Genomic DNA, 25,036 nt, shown 5'->3' on the forward strand with positions numbered 1-25,036 from the left:
ATGCGGAGAGAACTGATTTTGGCATCAGACTGACAATCTTATTAAAGACAGAAGAGTACATGGGGATGCGAGTGACATGGTTTGTCCCTGCAGGCTCAATCTAATTGTGTATTCTTTTCTTTTTTGTTATTGAGTAAGTATTAGTCAAAGTGATGCCGGGTAGGAATTGATGATAATTAGCTCCCGTGTGTAGAAATGTCAACCTTTAGAAAATATACTGAAGAGCTTTCATTGCATCAATCAGTGTTTAAATATAACAAAAGGTAAACATGTTTGGATCAACACTGGAGAAATATTGAATTTGTGAATATGAATTCTTATGTGTTATCTACGTGCCTGACCAGTAAGTCAGGACCTCTCAAGAGATCGCTCAATATATTTGTGAGCCTATTAGCAAGATATCAAAAAAGGAAGAAATTAAATGTTATAAAAAAAAATGAAGTGCGACTCAAAATTGAATGGCTTTTAGTTTACAGTTCCTTCAAATGTTGCTAGTAATGAATCACTGCAACAGTATAGTAGCTCGTAGTTCAGAACACTAACAATTACCCAAACACTTCTGCTTTCTCTTCTTCACTATACGCAACAACAGAAATATATATTTAACACTTAAAAAAAAACAAATTATACAATTATAGGCTCAATGACCCGTAAAGAGACTTCAGTTTAGTAAAATTCCTATGTAAAATCATGGCCAGAGCCCTGTGGTTAGCCAAGAGTAGTTATATAACCCCAGATTTATTGTATATTTCCAGTACAGAACAGTCTTGTTTTCCATCATTAACACACAGAGGGAAGTGAGAGGATGAAATGAGAGAAAATAAAGATCTAAAAAACATCACCCTTATAAATCGCTCACTCATTACATTCACAAAACCAGGTTTGAATGAATCAGTGTGGTGGCAAATACCATTACCTTTGCTTTGGTGAATCAACATTGAGGTAAATATGAGGAGCCATTACCATAGTAATGGAATAACAGGGCTTTGATTAACACGTTAGTTAGTGCAAATATTTATTTTTAAAATATGGCGAGAAATAAATAACTTAATTTGTTTGAGAGAGAAAGAGAGAAACAAAAGAGAGAAAGAGATGGAGAGAGAAAGCATCGGATGAAAGATATGTACGACTGGAGATTTGGGTTCGGTGGCTCAGACAGCAAAGACCGTCACTTCAACCAAAGGGCACAGTTATTGTCCAGAATACTTTTGGTTGTATAAAAAAGGGAAGAAACCAAAGAGAATGTTAAGTGTTCATTGACTTCTATTTTTGAAAGTGTGACAGAAAAGGATCTAACATCCTTTTACAATACTTTTTTCTCAGTTTAAAGATAATTTTGGGATTCATAGTTCACTTTGCAACATACAAATCCCTAAAATTAGAGCAAAGTACTTGGTTTATAAGCAGATATATAAAATGATTTAAAGCACATTTGTGTTTTTATTTATTAATATTACTTTAATCGTGTTAATACTTAATTATCAATTTCTCAAATTAGCATCTCGCAGTGAGGTCAGCAGGTTACTATCGTGAGAAGAGATGTAACTCATAACATTTTTACTGCACTTCCTGGTTTCCCGAACTGAACCGCGGGTTCCTGTTGGGCTACTTGAGTACTTAAAGTGGTCCCTTGGTGAGATGTTCATTTCTCAAGTGATTCTTTGGCTTTGACTGTTTCTGAAATCCTGTTAAATGCAACATTAATTCCAAATGGATTATCTTAAAGCCAATGTAAATTAGGTTTATATAATAACTAAAATGATGTGTGTGAGGAGTTGTTTAATTAGCTAATTGAAATGCTAATTCAGAGATTGGTTTTTCCCTTATAAATGGATGTGAGGAGAGAAAGAGTAAGACAGACCATCTAATTCTGTGATATACAATCATGTCACACTTTTACACACTTTCCTCTACCATGTGAATTCTAAGTTGATGATTAAGTTAAGAAACAGGTGTATTCATTCAGAATTATAGATATGTCGACTTACTGGAAAACTGTATGGAAAACCCTTGCTTGCTGATAAAATAATCTGAATCAAACTGCAGAGTGAGTATGTTGAACGTTGAGTGGATATCCTCAGGTAAGGCTGGGCCTGACCATTCTTTCAACAGGATCCCCCCGTCTGATGGTCCAGATGGACCATCCCAAACTCTCAGAATGTCGTGGCCAACCTCAGTGTCAAAGACGATGAAGTGGAGACTGAAAAAATAGATCATACATGAGATCGAAGATCCAATACCAGTATTATCAAGTCAACTATTAAATCAAATGAAGCAGGCCGGAGAATAGACAAATTAAAATAGCACACAAACACACACACACACACACACTGACAGAGCAGAGTCAGCATTAGCACAAACCTGAAACAAGATGGTGGCATAATGACTAATGTGGTGTACTCCTCTACACAGCAGGGCCCTCAGAGTGAACATTTATCTATAATTAGTTAATATATCTTAACATGACAGTCTTTTGAGTGTCTGCCTCTATAGTCCATGCAGGGTGGACCGGGCAGGCGTGTATCAGAAGTGTATCTTTGCCAGAGTAAAACAATTCTGTAGATAATTGTTACACAGGCCTATTGCTGTATGCACACTTTAGTTTGGGCTGGTTTTCTTCAATGAAAATAAAAACTGCAGGCCAGTGAGATATTTAAAGTAGCTCCAGTATGCAGCTGATTACCTGATGGTTTTGCCCGTGTCTGCCTCTATAGTCCAGGTGCAGTGGAGGTTGTTTTCGTATGGAGCCGGATACCCTGGAGACAGAATCCGTCCAGACACTGCTCCAGTCAGGTGACCCCCACACTCCGCTAAAAAGACACGAGACAGAGGAACAATTGTCACTGGGAAACTTATAATTTATAGTTCCCGCTTTTATTTGAGTGCGTAGAAAACTCTCAATCCAATCAGAATCTTTGTAACATTGCGTTGGTCTTCTATACAACTTAATAACCATCGTTGTTAATGTCTAAAGAGGCAGTTTCTCGATTCCCCAGTAAATCAGCCTACGGTGTGAAGTTTGAGTTAAATTAATATCAGGTGAAAAAAAAAAGAACTTGAATCACTAAATTAACCTTGAATTATACAAGCTGCGGGTATACTGTTTCATAGTTGGTTGAATAACCTTGATGATTGTGTTCCCTTGGGGATCTCCCAGCAGTGTTCAAAGTTCAGAAAAACAAATCTGTTCAATGCATATGAGGGAGGGAGCTTTTTGTGTTATTTTTGTATAGTTTTCAGTGGCGAGAACAGGGTAGATGGGAGAAGCAGGGCAAAGGCCGGGAGCAGATTTGAATTCATCTTGGTGGTGTTCGGTAACCCACTGAGCCGGCAGATCGCTGCGAACTCAAAAACAGTTTTGTACACACAACGGGTTTATGTCGGTGTGCGCATTGTGTGTTTGAGTGGTCTGCCATCCACAATGCCCAAACAATTATCCACTGTTGCACTCGAGATACACACTCACATCCACACACAAACACAAAGGAATAGCAAATGGTGACACAATGTCACACCAGCTCAAAAACATACTCAAAAACCCTTCTGCATTTAAACAAATACACATATGATTATGAATAGCATATATTAGGTAGAGGTAGAGAGGGGAAGGAGCACATGAGAGAGAGAGAGAGAGGGTATTATTTTGTAGTCCTGAGCCAATGACAACTTCCATTTACCAGCACAGAAAGAGAAAGAGATTACGAGGCATGCACATATACAAGAGGAGGTTTACAAGCCGGGTTAACTGCATGAATAGAGAACGGAATAACGTCAAAAAGTGTCAGAGGTAGTAAACCCTTGAGAGAGTGAGAGACAGACAGACAGACAGTCAGAAAGAAAGAGAGAGAGAGACAGAGAGAGAGAGAGAGAGAGAGAGACAGAGAGGCAGCCTGAGGCAAAAGCATCTCGTCATCGGCATGCTAGTACATGGAGATATGCGGCCGAGCCAGACAAACAGCAAAAGAGACAGTCAGAGAGGCAGAAAGAGCAACACCCCAGTAGGCAAACAGAGGTGGAAGACAGGTAGCTATAGAGGGAGTTCGCCCAGGGCTCCGCCAGCGAGTATTCTCCTGGTTGCCGGCTTACCTGAAATAAGACAGCGACAGAGAAGCTACAAATTAATGACTGACTGCAGAGACACACAGAGGAGCGTGCGCGCACACACAGACACACACTGAGATTTACACACATCCAACCAAAAATGGATTCTCACTGGCATTCCCATACTGACATAAATGGACTCACACACACACACACACACACACACACACACACACCTATGAACACACATTGTTCTTAGTTGCCCTTAGCAACCACATCAGGCCTTGTCCCAACTTAGAGAGCGCAGGTGTGCTGGCAGGTTAAAAAGACACAGGGCTTGACTGCAGTAGGGAATTACAAACAAACTCATGCCAAGTGCCTGTTTCCACTCAACAAGGTAGAAACACTTACAGGGAAATGACTTCCATTTTTAAAGGAATATAAGAAATATCTATGAACAACCAGAAATTGTGGATGAAATTAAATTGGTAAATTCTCTTAGGGATTCGAAAGCTTGCCAACAACAATAGAAACAATACTTCTTGCACCACGGGTTGCTACGCAATCACAATAAGGACACAGAGTATCCAGTTGTTCGTAGTGTAGCTGAAACACAACTCCCTTCACAGGTCCATAGGAGAACCATGTCAAAGCACCGGAATTGTTTGGCACATTTATTTCCAACCTTATCGCGTACCAACTGTGATAAATCTGCCTTCTAGCAGCTAATCTAATTTAAAACCAGGGATATATTTAAATATGTTTGAGATGCGGCAAATGTGAAACATGTCTTTCTTGCAATGAACTTGCAGGGATTTAGATTAGCAGATAGACGGGTGGCTGATCATCCGATTAGCTCTCATCTCTCCTTTGAGCTCGAATCATTTTCCTTTCTTTCAATACTACATTAATATGAATTTGATACAAACAAACACTTGTATCAAACAAGCTTTTAATGGTTTAATGTGTTTTATGGACATTAATATTGAATAAGCTGTCTGTTTTGTGAAGTCGATGACAATCAAAACATTAAGGTGTTACAATTAGCAGTATGTCATATCGAAGTTCAACATTTGTAATCCTAGAGTTCTTGTGTGTGTACAATTTGGCAGCTTGAATTACTACGTCAAATTACTCCAAGGGAAATTATTGGCCCAACTTTACTACATTGACATAAAAAATGCATTGCAGTGGAATTCATTATTAGAACTTTGTGAGTCAGATGCAGACAGAAAAATGCACATGAGAGCATTTTCACTCCAGACCTCGTCGTCCACTCTTTCTAAAGAGACACCCTTCTATTCAAATAAATCAATTTACTTTATACGGCTGGTTTTATTTTCTGTCATGTGAATAAAGTGTCTGATGATAGAATATTCCATTTATTGTGCACACTTGAGATAGAAAAGAAAGCTAATGCTTCCGTCAAAGTCCTTTTTATAAGATACTGTGCACAATTTCAAGGTAGAAGAAAATGTAGATGTGCTCACATTATACATGTTTCACAGTGTAATTCAGACAGTCTTCCTCTATGTTTGAACCTTAAGCATGCCATCTTTAAAATGCACAGTGCCTGGTGCACTAAAATACTGCTGACCTTGCTCGGAAGATTTTGTTTGCACAGTTTGATGGATCAAACAAGCTTTTTAAAAAACTTTTTTAAACAAATCTGAATCAGTGGCACCAATGAGTTCTTCCCATAATATGTTGACTCAGTCGCTATGTTTCCTTTTCCAAGCATTCCAGTCTATTGACTCAATCACTTGATCACTCACTCTTTCGTCTCAATCCCAATGCTCTTGCTGAAGCTTGGAAACAGACATACATAAGTACCATCAACTGCTGCTTCCCCCCCGTGCTATATTAGAATTAGTAAGGTTAATAATTACAATATAGCAGCTCTGAATTATTCAAGCATTTTATACTAACCGATACAGGAAGGAAGCGGTTTGTCCCAGACACGTCGGTCCCCGCTAAGACAGGTCAGGGTGCTGGTGCCATGGAGACTGTATCCAGGGTTGCAGGAGTACAGGACAAAAGTGTTGGCAAAATGGCCGTCGTCTTGGATCTTATAGCCATAACCAGGGACACCTGGTTCCTCGCAGCGTACCAGGTCAAAACCTAAAGTCAGACGCAGAAACAGACACACAGGCGTGCACCCGCATGCAGATTACTTCTTCCTGTCCATGCAGTAAGACAACATTGCATAAATAAGCAGTTTTGGACAAAACGATTCAAGTTAATTATACTCTTCTCATTTCTTCCTGCACAAATTTCACAAATTCTTTGACACATTTAATGTTGAAACACGACGCAACAGCTGCAGTAAAAGCCAAGCCATTTCAACTGATTATACCTTTATGCCTCTTTCAATAATACGAAAAAACAACTGTGTGGGTTTCTCCCCTTTCTGAAAGACATAATTATGTGTAGTGAGCAGTAACACCAAGTATATTTCTGGACTGAAAATTTGGTTTCCACATGAAACTCTGGAAAAACAAGTGATAATCAAAACCACAAATACATTTTACACTTGAACGAACACGCTGTGTTTTAAAGATAACAAAGAGAAAAGTTTCCCGCCTCAAAGACAAATGGATAAACAAAGACACAGCAATGTCAAAAACAAATTATACGTATTGTCGATCAGAAAAGTTTCTATGTAATGGACGATGACCTGGAACGATCTCTTTCACAACGTTTTTTAACATGTCTGGCTCTGTTTATTGTACAGAATTCCACAAAAACATAACAAAGTATTATAACATCTACACAGCAGATTGTGTCATTTACAGAAGATTGAATGTACCCTGGACCAAGTCACAGCTCAGAACGTAAAAATATTTTGTCCCTCAGAAGATATTTATCTAATGAAAAAAACAAATTAGGGTGATATTTAAATTTTGTGTAAAGATAAAAGGTGCTGTGTAATGTCTTCTTGGCAGAGTCTGTCGCTTGATCCTTTGGTAAAATACCGGCCATCTCCTCTATCTTGACTGGTGTGTAATGTATTAAATGAGAGAGCAATACTCCCATCGGGTTTTTAAGAACATAATCAAGGCGCAAAATGTATAACAACCTGGTAATAACATTGATTACTACCCACAGCTTTGTGAGCTGTGCCTACAACTCTCCATCCCTTCCCGGATCTATTTCAGTAAAACAGTTGCATATCTCTGTCATAGTCTCTCGTCAATGTCTTGAGCAGATGTTTGAACCTTTCACTCAATTACTCGGTCAAGTGGTGTAGTATAAAGGCAGTTTTACTCAAGTCCTTGACCCTAGTTTATTGCACGCTATGCTTCTATCTCCTTCCTCCTGGATACACCTTGTATCAATCTCTCTTGTCTCTCCATGGCCATGACTTACAGGCTAACGGCTGTCTAATGGTTTAATTGACATACATAGCATACTTCTAGTATCCATATACCATCTCCCTTCATCCGCTTGTCCCTCTGTCCAGTCACTCTGCCACTCCAGATGTGTCACTTTGTCCTCTTCTTTTAATGACGTATAGATAAATGCGTCACTAATGGCCTCTTTGACTTACACAGCAGCTGGTCCTGCCTTCATAACAGACACTTTGAAGCCATTAAAATGCGCATGTGTGCGTGTGTGTCTCTCAAGCATTTATTAAATTAATTCATTTCTTCTGGATGCTTGTAAAACTACTGTTGCACTTTGGCCTTCAAGTGAGATTTCTTAGAAAAAGGTATTGGTGATATTTTTCTTACGCCTGTGAGAAAGGAAAGAAATAGCTTGGCAATTTGCTGACGAAGAAAGACAAGCCTCTAGAGTTTAGTAGTACATATCTCCTATTTTGTTCTTGTATGTAGCACTCAAGAATCACTTGACTGAGGCGCAGGACAGATGGAGGATATATTCATGAGTGCAATCTAACACAATCACGACCACTCTAGTTTTCAATTAAAAACATCTCCTTACAAGGACCTTCATGATGAGCTACTTAAAATCTAGGAAATTACTGTTTGTCTGTGTTTGTCAGAATGTGTAAAACTATGTCTATGTGTGTGCATGTCTGGGAGAGGGGGGGGGGGGGGGTCGCTTTCTTTCTTCAGCCAAACCTAAGCAAACCATGGCAGTAATGTTAGGTATAGAAAATAATATTTACTGCTGTGCAACTTAATGATCGTCATCGCACAGCGCAGATTTTGGTTGCTTAAAGACTTCCCAACACCTTGAATGAAAAAAATAAAAGTGACACGGCTGACACTTACCAAGCATTTTCAGACCATGCATGGGAACAACATTATCAATAAAATTATTTTGAGTGATAAACTAAGCAGAATTAAATTGGCTGCACTGCTAAACCGGAAAAACAACTCACTTGTGTATGTGAGGCGAAAGCCTTGATTGGTTCCAGAGGCGTTGCTGTTGAACTCAAGCCAGAGGCGATTGGACGTACTATTGATGACAGGACCCATCATGTTATCATTGGTAAAGTTGCCAAGAAGACGGGAAGAAGTGTTTTCTCCATCATACATCTGTCAATCAAAGCACAGGAACACAGAACATTAATGAGCATATATCAAGTGTTTTTAGAGGTTTATGCTGGGAATTTAATGAATACGAGTGTGAAAGAGCACAGATGAACAGTGCATCGCTCACCTGGTCTGGCAAAAAAGAACACCACAAAACAGAGTTTGTCCTGAAACCAAAATTGCAAGGTACTGGTGTACTGACACTGGTGCATCTACTCTGCATCAGTGAACAGTGAGTCATCCAGATGCCGAGCAACTCAAGTGAGAAAAAAACTCCCTGTGCTTCAGGAAATATATATACTTTGCTTTGTTTTGCATCAGTGTGGACCTTGGAAAGCAGCACAAAGCAATCATATTGAAAGTTGCTAAAGGGCGCTATTGCAACCTTATGTAGCCTACCAGTTTTATGTTGAACCATCAAGATTTTCATACAATTTCAGGGAGAAATCTATTGAAAACGCTGAAGGAGGTTAATAGTGGATATATGAATCGGTTAAGTTAAGCCGTGATGTAAAAAAACAGGGTGTGTGTGACTGTTTAAAATGCTGCCATGCGTATTAAATGGCCTTTGGTGCAAGTAAAGACAAGATCGATTAGATGTAGTACAACATAGAAACGCTGGTTTATTTAACCTAATCCCTGGTTCTTTGATCACAGAGTGAGGTATTTCACTACGGGAATCGCTTCTGCTGAATGGACTATGGAAGCACAAACGGCACCAGGTCTGTCAATGACATACTGGTTGAACTGTGGTGTGGCTTTGCCTCCTCCCCTTACCACAGTCAATCGTCTCCCAACAAATTATACTAGACCGATTTGATTATGTGTCCATGCAAGGATGTTATGGTGAAACCCAAAGAACAGGGGATGACTTAATTTGGTGTTTCAATATGGGAGACACATCCTGGATTGGGTTCATTTTCCAAAGCCACAAAAGCCTTTTTCGTGAAACAACATACAAAAGGATGCTGCCCTTTTTCCGGCCTTACCGATGTCAACTAATTAACTACGTGTGTTTCAGATGTCACCAGTTGTCAACAACCCACCATTTACCAATTTAAAGAGACACTCAATGGTGTCAATGACCATATTTGGCAGGTCTAGAAACACATGACCACGGCCAAGGCCAGTGTATTCGGCATGGAAGGCCACAGCTCACCCACTACAAGCTGTATGATTTATGCTTATTTATTTGTGCTTGGATGGCCACCGCTGTGAAGAGAAAAAAAAGCAAAGCAGATCTTAGCCACACACCCTAAGTCTTAAGTAAGCCTGACATTGATCTAGCAAAACCAACCAAATCGCAGAATGAAAATAAATACAGTATTTTTATCGCAGGGTTTACCAAACTCCAGGGCCTGGAGACACACCCAAATAACAAGTAATAACTAGGCAGGAGCGGATCGATGGGGAGAAAACAGGGGTCATCTGTTCAAAGGCCCGAGAACTGAAGGCTGCAACTTAGCCTTTGGTTACATGCCATTGCGGGAGCACTACACTAATATCCTCTACAGCAGAAGAGGTTGGACTAATGTCTGTGATACTGAGACCCATTCTCTCCTGCAATGTATCAAATACCTCTGATTGCAGTTGCGATGTGGACAATAGAGGCGCAGTAGTTAAATAAATGCGGCCTACTTTTTAACTTTTTAACTGCAGCGCGGGAGGAGGATCATACTGCTGTCTCACAGCTGGGGTAGAAATGTGAACTGTCCTTGTATAATACTTGATAGCCTGGGACATTTCCACAGACTGGTGTTGACAGATATGGTGCCGCGATGGCAAAGACAAATGAGCTGAGACAATGTAGTGTTCTTTTTCACTCAAACTGCCTGTCAGAGGAGAGACCTCATCTGGTGGAGCTACAGTAAGACAGAAACATGGGAAAGGATACTGTGATTTTAAAGGCAAAAAGCAAATAGCAATGATATATGTTGCATTACTACCCTACACCTAGTGTTCCATCCCTATTCCTTACACACTCAAATTATGTCAGTCAGTCTCCCCCAATTAGCCAGCTGGCTGTGTTTGTCTGCCTGTGTCTCTCTCTCTCTCTCTCTCTCTCTTTACCTCTCTCTCAAACTATGTTTCTCTATTGCTTTCTCTCAATCTCTCCCTCCTCCTCTCTGTGTATCAGTAAAACTCAGTATGGTTAATGAAAAGCCCTGCAGCTCATAAATCAACATGTCACCATTTGCCCCCCTGCACCCCCCTCCCCCTTTCTCTGTAATCGCTCAGTCTCTTTTTTTCGTTGTACAATTTCTGCACACTCTTTCTTGGTTTCTGTCTCACCCTTCCTTGTTTCCTCGGGGCCGGAATACATCTGAGTAGATTTGGTCAAGTCAACAAAATAAGGGCCAGGGAAAAACTACCAATAGCCAATAGAGAAACAGATACTTGTCATTCATCATGGTATTAAAAAAGTTTATTTATTGAAGCCACACTGAAGCCAATTGTTTGACAATGTTGTGTGCCCTATGGTGAACGTTTTTTGTCATTCTTGCAATCAGTCCGGAGGCCTCCAAAGACATTCTGATTGCTGTGTTACCATCCAGTGCATCGTCATTAACTTTTGTGATCTCAAGTCTTTCTCTGAATTCTATTTCTCTGTTTCTGTTATTTTCTCATAACGAATCAATTCATTACAGTAAATACTATGTCAAATGCCAAAACACAGTCATAATATGAAAGGAGCACTGCTCCCCAGTCTTGGTTTTTCCATCCCTTTCCCCCAAGTGGTTTTCAAAGTAGTGTTGAAGATTCTCCTCATGCCTTTTTTGAAGGTTTTATAGGAATTTACAACACAAGCAATATATAATCACGTTGATGTCACTTTCCTTTCCATTCAAGGGGATGCGTCTTAACAGTATAAATATCCCACTGGGAACATTTCCCCCATTTACAATGCACTGACACCTCTCTGAAAGTCAGACAGAAGCTTGCCAATACTCACAGAGGAGCTCAGCCGATGCTCTCGGCCTCACGCTGATAAAACACTCGCACCACGTACTGGTTTGACCGTGCCCTCGGGCCTAATACTGCTAGGAGACATTGTAAGCGGAAAAGGTTTCAGACAATGTCTGCAGGACGGTATGGAGACTGTAAAACCGATCATAGAGCTGCTCCTGACCGACACTCAAACACAAGCAGGCGTACAAGCGGTTTTACACCACTCTTCAGGAAAGTGGTTAGGATTTTAGTATGTGACATAAATATTCATCAGACTTGCGTGTTCATAAATGTTATACGTTCTTTCCTTTTTCTCAGCTTTGAGTTAACAAGCTACCAACACCAATGTAGTTAGGTTTCCTGTCTGCTCCTCTGTTTCTTCCCCCAGTCTGTTGTATTTGAGAGCCAATGTGCTCATGTTTCGTTCTGGCTCAACCAATATTTCTGGCTCATCCCGCCGCCGGGCTTGAATGCCTCGGCATTATTATTTGGGTCCACTGATTACACCATCACCCAACAAATATTGACAGATAATAAAGGTATAGTGATGAATATATATACGGTATCATATTCAACAATTCATGATTTCAAATTTAAAACCCTCTTTTTTTGTATACAATCTAATGATTGTAGACTATGTATTATTGCGTTTTTTTAAAATGTTTTTCTTTTATTTATTGTCTTTTTTTGTTGAGAGGAGGTCTTCTAAAATCTTTATTTTCATTTTTAGCATTTTCTTTTTACTTCTTTTTACCACATATCACCCTGAATAAAAGTGGATGCAAGCCAAGGTAAATCTTTAGATGCAACAATAAAACACTTTAGAGGGTTTGTGAGAGGGTTAACAGAGGCTGAGTGGATTCCTTTGTACATTTGTTTACCATGTGTTCATTCAGCCGTGGATGGCCATTGCAGCAGGAGCACCATCAGCACTAATATAGAACATGGGTAATAAACGCCTGCAGGGGGGGTTACCGATTCTTACAACAATGTTTATCACATCAGATATATACGCAATGACTGTTTTAACATTTATTGTTAGCTTAGGCTGAGAGGAATGCATTGACAGAGTTTGGGCTCGGAAATGCAGGGGTGGAAGTAACGAATTACAAATACTCATGTTACTGTAATTAAGTAGATTTTTTGGGTACTTGTACTTTTATGAGTATTTTCTTCAAGTGTGTAATTTTACTCATACTTGAGTACAATTTACACCATGTAATCTACTTCGCTACTTTTCAAATCAAAAGTCGCTATTGAGTAGGGCTGCAACAACGAATAAATGAAATCAATCAAATTTGATTATTAGAAGCGTTGGCAACGAATTTCATTATCATTATTTGGGTCGGGTGTGCTCTGGTCGTTTTTGGGATTGCCGCATTTTTCTCTTGCAGCGTTTTATTGTTAGATTTCTTTTGCCGTTTGCACGTTTACATTGAATGTCTGCTATTGACAATGCAATAAAACATCCATCCTTTAAAAAGTAATTTGTACTCAGAGTAGTTTTTGAGAAGAGTACTTTGTACTTTTACTTAAGTATTTTTTTTAACACTAGTACTTTTACTAGTACTTTAAGCAATGTAACAGTACTTGTACTTGAGTACAAATTGTTAATACTCTTTCCACCTGAAACGTAACCAAGAAATTGACTTGTGTAACTGATGCATTCTCGTTTCCTTTCTGATGGAAGCCTGGAAAGCTCTCTGAAATAGGTGTTCAAATTGTTCTGGCATCGTGCAGGTTTCTGAACCTCTTGATTAGCACTGGGCTTTTTAGCGAGCCCCTTCATGGCTATTATAGCATTCTGAGAGCTCTGTGGCTTCAACCATGAAAGAAACACGCTACAGGTTGGCTGTACTCTTCAATACCTCTGTTATATAAAAATAAATACTCCCAAGAATTTCAATGAAACGTAACAAATACTGGAATTTAGAAAAAAATGCTCCAAGAATGTGGGCAAATTTAGAGATGAACTCACTTTTTTTTAATTGCCTTCTCTGCTAAATCCTCCTTTTCTTTGTGATTTAAAGACTTTCGTACACTGTTATCTAAAGCCAAGATGGCAAATTACGTCATTATAAAAACAGCAAGACGGTTGGACTCATGTAATCTACTGCCTGATGGAAACGTGTTGTACACGGCTAGAGACATGACAGATGCATATATCTTTAAATGTGTGGTCCCAACAACAAACCCTGGTGTTTCGCTTTTCATCCCAATTATTTTACTGTGTTTGTGATGATACCTACATCCGCGACGCAATTATTTTTTTTTCTTTTCACCACATTTGGTAATAAATCAAACACATAATCTGTTCAACTAAATATGTGCTTTACATATAGACAGCTTTTTATTATGACTGTTATCCTGTGTATATGTTGAATAAGTCTGTGAATTTGTAATTTATGGATTTTGTTACCACTGGATTGGGAATAGCGTTGTCATATTTACGTGCGTGTGTGTGTGTGAGGATACCTTGAGATAGTCTCCGTCTTGCAATAAGAAGCTCTCAGCTTTCAGGCTGATTCCTTTGCCCTTTCCGGTCGTGATGTGGTAGATGCACTCATGGTTGTTATCGTAGTTGGAGGGGAAGTTCGGAGAGAGCAGTACGCCTTCTGGTCCTTCCGATGAAGCTCCACACTCCGCTACAGTAAAAGAGTGAAATAGGGGAAGTGTTTAGATCAGGATCATAGCATTTACACCTAATAATCGTATGGCAGTCAGAACGTCTGGGTGGTGTTATTGTTACAAAAAAAATGTTTAAAACAGAGGAGAGGAGCCACGTGACAATTTCTGAAAATCACAGAAACAGCATACTGTAACAGCAGACCTTAGGCATGGCAATAATAACGATAATGACAAGAACTCATATAGTCTAAAATAGCTTCAAAGCACGTTCAAGACAAGACAAGGGTGACCAGCCAAAAGAGAAGAAAAAATGATATAAAAAGAATAATTTGTATAATAATATTTGCATAAAAGCACGGCTGGATAACTGAAAGAAAAAGTGTTTCATAGAAATGATACAGAATTATCTAGCAGGTGCCGAGCCCATCAAAGTTTAGGAATTTAAATAAGTGGTACTCAGTGCAAATCGAGTTTTGTCCTATGTAAATGGGGACAGGAGAAAGGCAGGCTTTTAACTCCTGAGGAGGACCACCACGACGGGAGAAGGAGCACATGGAGGTAATGAGACAGACAAGAGACGGAAGTGGAACATTGATACGCTCACTGAGAAACAGATGCTGTGTTTATCAAATCGGAAAAGATAAAAACATGTGAATAAAGGTTGTGTAGCTTTAGAAGGAGAAAAAGGCCTTAGATACGAAGCATACATTCAAAAGTGCAAAACCGGCAAATCTTCAGAAAACATTGTGAATGTGAGAACAGCAGAATAGGTTGAGTGCGTAGGATAATATACACACTGTAACAAATTGCTGTAAATTTACGGTGCATTTCTAACGGTATCTTACAGTATGTCATAATAACTGTAACATACAGTTAAATTTCCATCCCTTGTTTGTAAATTACCGGCCAATGTCATGAATTAACAGTTAAAGCTGTCAATTTACAATAATAGCAGCTACCGTAATTCAACTGCATGTTACATATATTTTATGAAGTGGTGGAACTAAACATACAAGTGCAGTGAATCACAATGCATCTACATCTTTTGTAGGTTAATGTATCCAAGCCCATGTCAGCCACTGAAAAACAGGTCCTGTAAGTCATTAAAATGAGATAGTATCTCATGAGATACGATGATGACTCTGATTTACAGGACATTACTATATATGCAGCTGTCACTTTTATCCAAAACGCCCATGGTTTGACATAATTTTATGTGGAGTAATTGGGGGTTTAGGCTCAGGGACACTTCAACTTGGCACAGGTAGCAGCCAGGATTCGAACCGGCAACCTTGTGCTGCACAGCACACCCTCCCTATCGCATGTGCCGCCTTCGCTGTTGTTTCAGTAGTCGGAATGTAAAGATTATAAATATTTGTATTATTCAGTATTATTATTATTATTATTATTATAAGTGTTCATTGCCTAAAAGTCATTTGAGTGTTAATCGTGACCGACTCCTCCTGAACGTGACATCAGACGCGTAATCTCAGTTCATCCAGAACGCCTGTCAGTGCAGTTCAACATCGGAGGAGTTTCTCATTGCCTCGTCTCTCCAAGTAACGTTGGTAAGTGTTATTTGCCTGGCACGATGTACATTCTCCTTCCTTACATCTTGTTGTCTTCCTCAACTTTGTTTTTATTTTAATATTTTACTAATGACAGTGTTTCTAAATATTTTATTTTGGTTTCTTTTACAGAGGCACTGGATTAAGGACGCCAGCCGTTTGCTGCGGTCAATTGAAAGTGTTCCACAGCGTATTGTTGCAGTTAGTTTACCTTGTTCCTAATAATTTTATGATTCATTTTTATTATTGTATACATGTGGCATATTTTATGTTTTGATCTTGGTTACAAATGCCTAACATTTTTGTCTTAAAGGCATCTAATAAACTCCAACCACTATGACCGAAATGAGTTTGGTTGTCTTTTTTTAATTTGTGGGGAATTAAATGCAAAAATATACGGTAACATTCTGGTATTTATAACACAAAAACAGTAATCGTATGGTAAGAAACTGTAATCCAATATACGACAACATACCGTAAATTACGGTAGGGCACTGTAAATAAAACAGTAAGTTACTAGCGTCGACTGCCAGTACAGTTAATTCACAGTAAAATTAGTTTACGGTAACATACAGTAATCCATTTTACGGTAACATAGTGTAAAAACCATTTTCGGTATTATACCGTAAAATAACGGTAAATTCCTGGCGTCCTTGCCGCCAGTAAAATACCGTTAATTTACGGTGACATTTTTTAGAGTGTAGGTTAGTGAATGGGGGAGAAGAAAGGAATGAAGAGAGGTGGAAAATAAGACTAGATAGCATATTAACTAAGGTAGAAAATGGGGTAAAAAAAAATAAAAAGGCAAAAGGGCACCAACATAATAATATACAGTATTTATACTTTATATAGCAGCTAATGCCCTAATTATCTACCAAAGGAGTGTCTAAATACAGAGGGTGAGAAGACGCTGACAGAAAGAAAATGTCCCTCAAAGAGAGGGAGAGAGGAACCAAGAGAATGTTGCCCGCTGCTAGATTTGCATTCAAGTTCTGGTCTTTTTTGGGGGGGGGGCTTGAAAATATTCAGCAGTCAGGGTATTATTTACGAGCAGGATCTAAGGAAACACTGAAACTCATCAAATACTTGCAAAATACAACCTGTCAAATAATAGGGAATTAACTTTGTGTCAGCAGTAAAATACTGGTAAATTACAACCAAGACAATGCTGATACTTTAGGTTAATTTCTATGGTGAAAAAGTTTTTCATAAATGGACATTTGCACATATGGAAGTGCCTTTTAAAGCTATGCGAATTGACAGAATAAACACATCTGAAATGCTTGTTTAAACATCATATAAAACAATGTTGTGTAAGGAATGGTCCACGACTATGTAATTACATTACAGGTCATTTAGCAGACGCTTTTATCCTAAGCGACTTACATAACACTTTAAACCCATGGCTTTTTCACATTTTGCCCGGGGAGCAACTAGGGGTTAGGTGTCTTGCTCAGGGACACTTCGACATGGAACATGGGGCAGCCTCGACCTTCTCTAACCCCTGCGCCACGACGACGCCTATTGTAATGCTCACAATATGGACACCCATACTATATGACCATAGCCTGAATGTTTTTTAAGCAGTGAAATTATTTTTCATTTTTACTGAGACACAAGTCTGTCTTACCTATACATCTTGGCAGTATGTTACTCCAGACTCGTCGACCTCCTCCCAAACAAGTTATCTTGCTCTCCCCCTCCAGTCGGTAGCCAGTGAAACAAGAGAAGGCCAACGAGTCGCCAACTCGAAACCTAAATCCCGTTCTCCTGCTGTACGCCGGTACGCCAGGATCCTCACAAGGCTCTAAGTCGTATTCTATGCATCCAGGAGACATAAATAATAGTGATGGTCGGGGGGAGGAACAGTAGTTTTCGCCAAGCATAAAGTTCAACTGTGTTATTTCCCATTACAGGTTAGCAAAGGCAACGTTCAGTGATAGTGATCGGAACATGAATCACCATAAAAATGAATACATTTCACACATACAATACATTGATATACAATATAAGACTGAAGACTGATTTGTTGTTCAGTGCATCAGGCTTGACGTCTGGCTAAAAGGGCAGGTTAGGTCTAAACGTTTAACAGAGTAAGAAAGCTTTTAGGTTGATTTTCTGCGTGCAAAATCTATGTGAACTAAAGTCGGTTTATTACCAGAAAAAGTCATATTAAATCCTTCATAACTCATGGAAAAATCGGATATGAAACGTAGCTGGGCGCTGAAGTTTCCATAGAGCCCCGCTCTGACACTAGGGGGCAGCACTGAGCCGGTGAGTCGAGCTACTGGAACCTGGAAGTTGCTGTCCTCAGTGATGGAAAGGTAGTCATGGTTCTCCTCCAGATGGAATGTGTGGAAAACCAGATGGACTCCTAGAAATCCATGGATGAATGGACAAGTGAACAGATGGTTGGATTGATGTATGGACAGATAAACAGTTAGTCAAAGAAACATAAATGGAACCAAGAAACTCACTCATATATCCACCAATGTATTGAGTGTAATTGCAAAGCAAATGGCTGTATGTGTGTGTTCTCACCTTTGCCATGAGACACCTCTATAGTCCAGGTGCAGTTAAGAGAATTGGGGTAAAAGTCAGGAAAGCCAGGGGACAGAATTGTTCCCGTTTTACCGTAAACATATCCTCCACAAAGGGCTGTATTGAGATAATGAGAAAGAGACAGAAAGAGAAGGGTGAAAAAGAAAAGGAGACAAATTTACTATTGATAAATGGTTAATACAATGTAATTACAATCAAAACATATATCGACTACAGTTAAGATATTATCACAAAATGTGATCCCAAAAAAGATGAATTAATTTGCTCTTAATGTCCTACCATAGTTAAACTGTAATTGAGCCACATTCAATCTTTTTTTCATTTTCACACAGGAGACCTGCACATTTTAAAATCTAATTTTGATGATAAAAAAATATGAAAAAGATGATGTCAGTATGGGCTCTATAGAAAAGAAAAAGTCTTTCACAGATATTAACATAATAAAAATCAAATGTACTTTATGCTTTCATCCTCATTTACTTTAAACCTGCAAGTTGTGAACACAATGAGGGCTTGCAGTGCATTATTATATATATATATATATATATATATATATATATATATATATATATTTATTTATATATATATATATATATATATATATATACATATACATACATATACATATATATATACACGTATGTACAAAGTGTGTACATGTGTGTTGGTACAAGCATTCCAGTGTGTGGAATAGAGAAACGCTGTGTCTCTGCCTCTCCACCCTCTCTCTCTGTCTATCAATGTCCTTCCACCCATTTCCATTACATTAACAGAGCTTGAGTTGACGTGATTCCAAATATCTATTTGACTAGCAGTCTTGTGCGGGTTGCAACGACTTCTTCTTCTCGCTCCCATCAGGATTCAGCCAATCCAAGGACACCGTCTACGTAACCTCTGTCATGGACGTGTGCCCCTCTTTGTGCCCACACTGTAACTTCTGCTTTTGAGGGTGAAAACATCAGAGTATGCCAATGATCTATGTCTGAGAATATCGAGTCTGATAGTGTGTGTGTGTTTGTGTGTGTGTGTGTGTGTGTGTGTGTGTGTGTGTGTGTGTGTGTGTGTGTGTGTGTGTGTGTGTGTGTGTGTGTGTGTGTGTGTGTGTGTGTGTGTGTGTAAGAAAGTGAAGGCTGAAAAAATGCAAGAGAAAGTAAAAGAAAAGACAGAAAGAAGAACGATTCATGACTAATATTTGACGGAGAAATCAAATCAAAATGAGGCCGGCTTTCAAGGTTGAGAGCAGAGGCAATAGACAAAGTGCATATAGAAAGCAGATGTAGAAAGATAGACAGGATTAAAGTAAATACTAAAAATATTTTCACTGAAGGGGACGCTGTGACTTTGGTCACTTCTAACAAGTTGTTGTCCTGTCACCAAGCTGCAAGCTTTGAAATATCACTGCACTCCTTCAATATTCTCCTAAAGGAGAAGCCGGTGTTCTGTATTATCTGTTTGATGATTTAGCTGACCTGCAGGAATAAGACGAGCGGTTTGGGTCCAATAGACACTGTGGCATTACAGAAAGGGAACGATAGCTGCCCGCCCGCGGGAGAACTATATGTCATTTTGTTTTCCTCACATACAAAGTCTTGTCAAAATAAGGAATGTTGGTTGCTGCATAATGCAGTCGATATGGTGGACACGGCCTGTCTTTTGCTCAGGTATAGGACAGTTAAGATATTAACTGTGCCTCTGAGACTGTACTGTAAATAAGATTATTGTCATTAATGTGTCCATGTGCGTGTATAAAATGCTTTGAGTACTGTTGTGGGAGTTTTTAAAGATGGCTTTCTTTATCCATTAAATTAATGTCTGAGTTCTTTCCAGTGGATTTAACTAGGTTTCTCCGTGTCTGCTTGTGCTTCTTCCCACCAAATCAAGTGAACTAACCATGTGAAATTATTAACAGGTAATAAACAGAAAAGGTAAAGACTGATAAATCATAAATTCAGTATTGGTAAAACACATTTCACACATAATTCTGCTCATCTAATCTAAAAGCAAACTATGATTTATTATATTCTCCTCAAGGCTTACACACCGCTTTACTAAAGCGCGGTTCTGAAATAGTGTGTCTCGTTATGTAACAGCTGCCTGGTGAGATGGCACGACTGGCTGAAAATTGAAAATGTCACTGTGGCCATTTAAAAACTGCTTATGTTACGTGGTTGAGTCCGTGAGATGGATTGCTTCGGTATGAACTCACTCCCATGTTGAGACATCCCGACTTTGGCTTACAAATTGGATTCCTCCGTAATTGGCAGAATGAATCAGATGCTGTGTGTGAATCTCCCATGATAGCGTGGGCAAATGCTGCAGGAGAAGGCCTGCGACGGCCGCGGAGCATCTGTTTCCGTCGTGCTTGTTGACCCGCATGATTTCACTGAGGCTCGATGTCCGACTTGAAACATTCTGTTAGGGTGTTTTTGGGAGTGCGGATGCATTGTAATGCATTAATTAATTACCGCATTCAGGTTACATCTAATGAAATGGAATAAAATGCAGGAGCCTGGAAATGACGGTGCTTATAGGAACACCTGCATCTCCTTGAGCTCTCTCGATGACCTCGCTCTCTGCTGTCAACTGTCTTTCAGCCTCGTCACTCTGCGCACTCCTCTTTTGTTTTTGTTTACATGAAGAGGGGACCGTCCTGGTCAGGTTTCCTACTTATCCCACAACACGATAAACACACGACTAGTGCTTTGTAAAAACAGAATTGCAAATAGTGGTTTAGTGTTCACAGTGAACAGGAAGCAGCTGCGGCGCTGGCCACTGATTCGGCCCGGTCATTGTAAAATATAAGCCTTGGTGATTTCTCACTGCCTCATGTCTTGTCTTTGGGATCAGTGTACGAGGTGACTCAGAGTCAGAGCAGAACAGCAGTGCGGCATTTTACATTCTTAGTCAGCAACTCAGCTCAATGAAGCGAGAAGACTGTTTTTACTTTTAAATAAAACTTTAGCGTTTCATTTGAGTCCATCACGTTTTAGCATTCACCAGGTTTCCACCTAATAAAGGTCTTCATCAAGTGGGTTAATACAAAAGAAAGAAAAGAATCTCACCATCGCAGCTTGGAAGAGCGTGACTCCACTGATGAATGTGCTCGCAAACAATCGGCTCCTGATCGCTTAGTGTGTATCCTAGATCACATGTAAAAGAGACACGGGAGCCGATAAAAAAGTTTGTGCTGTGGCGCCGACCGTTGACCGGAATCCCAGGATCAAGACAAGAGTCTGACTCCATTTTCACACCTGAGGAATCACACAAGAAAAATACCACAAGTCAAGAGGGTGAAATTGTGCGCGCTCGTGTGTGCATAATTACACCTTCTAAGCTTGTCTTCACAAAACAATTGTGTTGCGTATGAGTACCTGCAGGTAATTCAATCTTGTGTCTAACAAACATTTCTATCAGTCAGTCAATCGGCCTTACTTTCATATCTGATGCTGAAGCCCGCTGCAGAGCGGCTGTTGTCCGTGGTGAACAACAGGAACAGGACGTTGGATGTGGAAATCAGGAAATGAGGTGCTTGGGTGCCGTGGTATTCACCGACGAGGGGGGAAGAGACCGAGGGGCCGTCCCTGATCTCCAGTGTGTCATAATTAACCTCAGTCTGGAACCTAGACAGACGCACAAGCAGCAACGAAAAAAGAAGCAAGTAGAAAAAGCGATTCACATTGATTCACATTCTACCTGTAAATTGAAAATAACTTGACCTTGTAAAACTAACTATCTGAAAAACACTTTCTGCCTGCAACACCAACAGTTGTGTCTGAAAGGCACTCGGGAACCAACTCGTTCCTTGAGACCGTCATTCGGAAAATATCACACGAGTGCAATTGACTACCCTTCCTGGATAGAAAACAAAGAGTTGCAAACCACTAAGAATAGCATACTGATCTAACCAGCCATGTGGACTGTTAACTAGCCACAGGACAAGATATTTACACACAATGCAAATTATGAATGACCCGCCTCGATGAAGATAATTTGGCCGTTACGTCAATTCCCCAAAAGACAAATATGAGCTTTAGCAATTTCAGGCTACACTGCATGTGTGTTGTGCAAAAAAACAGCATCAATTATTTACTGCAGCATTATCTCAACAACTTTATTCGCACATGAAAACCTGAACATGTTTCTGAACGACCGACCAATGAAAAGACTGACTCAATATTCAAATGGCCGTCGGACACAAGTGTAAAAAAACAGACCGGCCGTGTTATTCGACTTATAACGATGTGACGGGTATTCTGAGTAACTGATGAGCAAACTCAAACCAACCTCTCTACGCCCACAGAACCCACTCACTGACCTGTCAAAGTGTATTTTCACAGCGTGGTCTGGCTGCGCTTCAATCACCCACTGGCAGTTCAGCGAATCTTTGTAAAACGAGGGCCAACCCGGGGACAGAAGAACCCCAGTAGGAGCTGTGAGGTGTCCTCCACACGGAGCTACGGGGAAATAAACACACAACCACAGGGGGAGCAGATTAATCACTTTAACAGTATTCTTGCATGAGCAAAACGCTCATGTCACATCAAGTTTCGAGATTGATAGTTTTACAATTTGGGTTAGCACTGTAACAGTTTCTATATGTATAGAGTTTATACCAACACATTTACCTTCAGAAAATAGTGGAGCAATTTTGTGCTACAGTAAACACATTTGAGTTGTTCATATTGGAAAAAGGGCTAAAATAATTATAGAATTAGAACTGATCAAATCAAGAATATTCATGAATTATATGATGCCATAAAACTGCTCTCCATTCGCTCGTCACTCAAAGAACTGCACATAGCTGGCAGGTATTCAAGAATGAATTGAAAAGTTTAGTTTAGGATAAAGACTAATAAAATGCCTAACCCCTTTTTCTTTTCATTTATGTTTTGGTCTGACCTGTTTAGCACTCAAATTAAGCTACTGTAACATCTTTCATAACAACTTTAGGCCTGTAATTCATGATCTTTTCATTATCGAGTGCTCTTTCTTCAATATGTCATTTGCATACCTCTTATTTCACACTCACGCTTCCTCCGTTCTAAAGTTGCCTAAAGATGCCTTCATCTTTCTGATTGCTAACATAACTCCAGATTTTCAGCAAGCTAAAGAAAATTAATTTTCTTGTACCTGCTTTGTGCACACTGAAGTTGTGGTACTCATAGATGGTATTTACAAGAGGAAGTCATTCAAGAAACAAAACATTATTATCCTTCCTTGTCCAATGGGAGGAATCATGTTTTCCCACATTTCATATTATTATATTTCATATGAGGTAATGAGGTGACAGCTCTATTCAATTAGATCGTCTCCTCCATTCCATTTGTTAACAACAGCCAACATTTGTAATTGTGATTTGGTCAATACAGTCAAGATGGAGGAGCCACACAAAAGTAATATACATTCTCCCCGGCAAAAAGTGCTGAAATAACTGTTCACTACCCTCCTGTTATGACACCTACTACATATCTACATCTCTGAATATGGGATTCTGCATGTAATAAATGCATCACCCTGTATTTCAGGAGAACTTCTGCCAATTCCATTTAAGATTATTGATGTTAAGGTGAAAGATATAAGATGGAATACATGCGGGCAGACTGCAGACTAAAGCAATGAGAGAAGGAATGTAAACTGTCTGTATTCATGCTTACCTTCACAGCGAGGTACAGCCGCAGACCAAACGACATTTCCATCCTGGATGATGCAAGTGACCTGATCAGACCCCTAAAAACACGACATGTTACTTAGACATGGTAAGATAAAGGAAGACAAAAACAACACGACTGAAAATAAATAAACATAAAAAGAAGTATTTATACCGAGACAAACAAGGAACAAGGGAGGAATCCTTTGATTTTGTGATTTTGTGTGTTTTTTACTACAAATGCTATTACAAACATGCTACTAATGTTATCACTTGTAATAAATAAATGTATTTTGTGTAGATGCCCCATTATGGTAGATCAAGCAGATATCCATTTTTTACCTGTGTCCTAATGAATCCTTGATCGCAGCGAAAAGCCACAGAGCTGCCGAGCTGGAATTGGTCACCATACCTTTGACCATTGACAGGAACTCCTGGGTCATGACATTCATTCTGTCCAAATGCTTCAGAGAAATAACAACGAGAGAAAAGTTAAAATGGCAGCCAAAGGGCTAAACAGACGGTAAGAAAACCAAAATAACCTGAAAACAAAGCTTAATTTCTTTGTAACTAACCAAGAACAGAGAAAATTTAACAGATAAAGAAAAGAGAAAAACAACCCATTGTGCCTACTGACAATAGCATTGATATTTTATTATATTTTATTGTGTTAATTGTTGAAGTGGTTCAGAATACATGTGCTCATTTGATCATTTGAACAACAAGGTGTTTCGATGTATTTGAATACCGTGAAATTCAAAAAATCGAGGAGGAAATGTTTTTGGGGGGTGGGGGGATGGAATCACTGCCAGTAAATGTGACATCGCTACTGATATGGAAATATAGGGAAAGAATTTATCTTCACGTGGATTCAACCCTGTCATGTTTAGCTTATATCAGCCCCATTTCAGAGATTAACCTGATCCCACCCAGAGCACACTCGCAGTGATTGGTCATGCCTCAGGTTGATTAGCTACTGATGGGAAGAAAATGAGAGTAGACAGAGAAAAATAAAGACGGAGGGGAAAAAATAAGAGCAATTGAGGAAGGTGCCATATGCAAAGAATCCTCACACATAGTACATGCAGCGCATGTGTGCAGGCAGATGGACATATCTTGATACAGTTCGTGTGTGAGTG

At 39.5% G+C, this 25,036-nt stretch overlaps 1 protein-coding gene across 1 annotated transcript in view; it reads right to left on the minus strand.

Moving 5' to 3' along the window:
* The window catches only part of LOC120833991 (CUB and sushi domain-containing protein 1-like), a 276,934-nt gene that overhangs the window by 69,062 nt on the left and 182,836 nt on the right, over positions 1-25,036 (minus strand). The window contains exons 16-28 of the mRNA XM_078085041.1: positions 24,240-24,361; positions 23,905-23,977; positions 22,566-22,704; positions 21,683-21,870; positions 21,313-21,501; positions 18,230-18,346; positions 17,847-18,062; positions 17,319-17,507; positions 13,968-14,137; positions 8,390-8,546; positions 5,971-6,162; positions 2,684-2,810; positions 1,989-2,200 (exon numbers count right to left, since the gene is read on the minus strand). Of these exons, the coding sequence (XP_077941167.1) occupies positions 1,989-2,200; positions 2,684-2,810; positions 5,971-6,162; positions 8,390-8,546; positions 13,968-14,137; positions 17,319-17,507; positions 17,847-18,062; positions 18,230-18,346; positions 21,313-21,501; positions 21,683-21,870; positions 22,566-22,704; positions 23,905-23,977; positions 24,240-24,361 (2,091 nt within the window). The remainder of the gene's footprint in view (positions 1-1,988; positions 2,201-2,683; positions 2,811-5,970; positions 6,163-8,389; positions 8,547-13,967; positions 14,138-17,318; positions 17,508-17,846; positions 18,063-18,229; positions 18,347-21,312; positions 21,502-21,682; positions 21,871-22,565; positions 22,705-23,904; positions 23,978-24,239; positions 24,362-25,036) is intronic.

Source organism: Gasterosteus aculeatus, chromosome 12 (genome assembly GCF_964276395.1).
Source record: "Gasterosteus aculeatus chromosome 12, fGasAcu3.hap1.1, whole genome shotgun sequence".
NCBI classification, from domain to species: Eukaryota; Metazoa; Chordata; class Actinopteri; order Perciformes; family Gasterosteidae; genus Gasterosteus; species Gasterosteus aculeatus.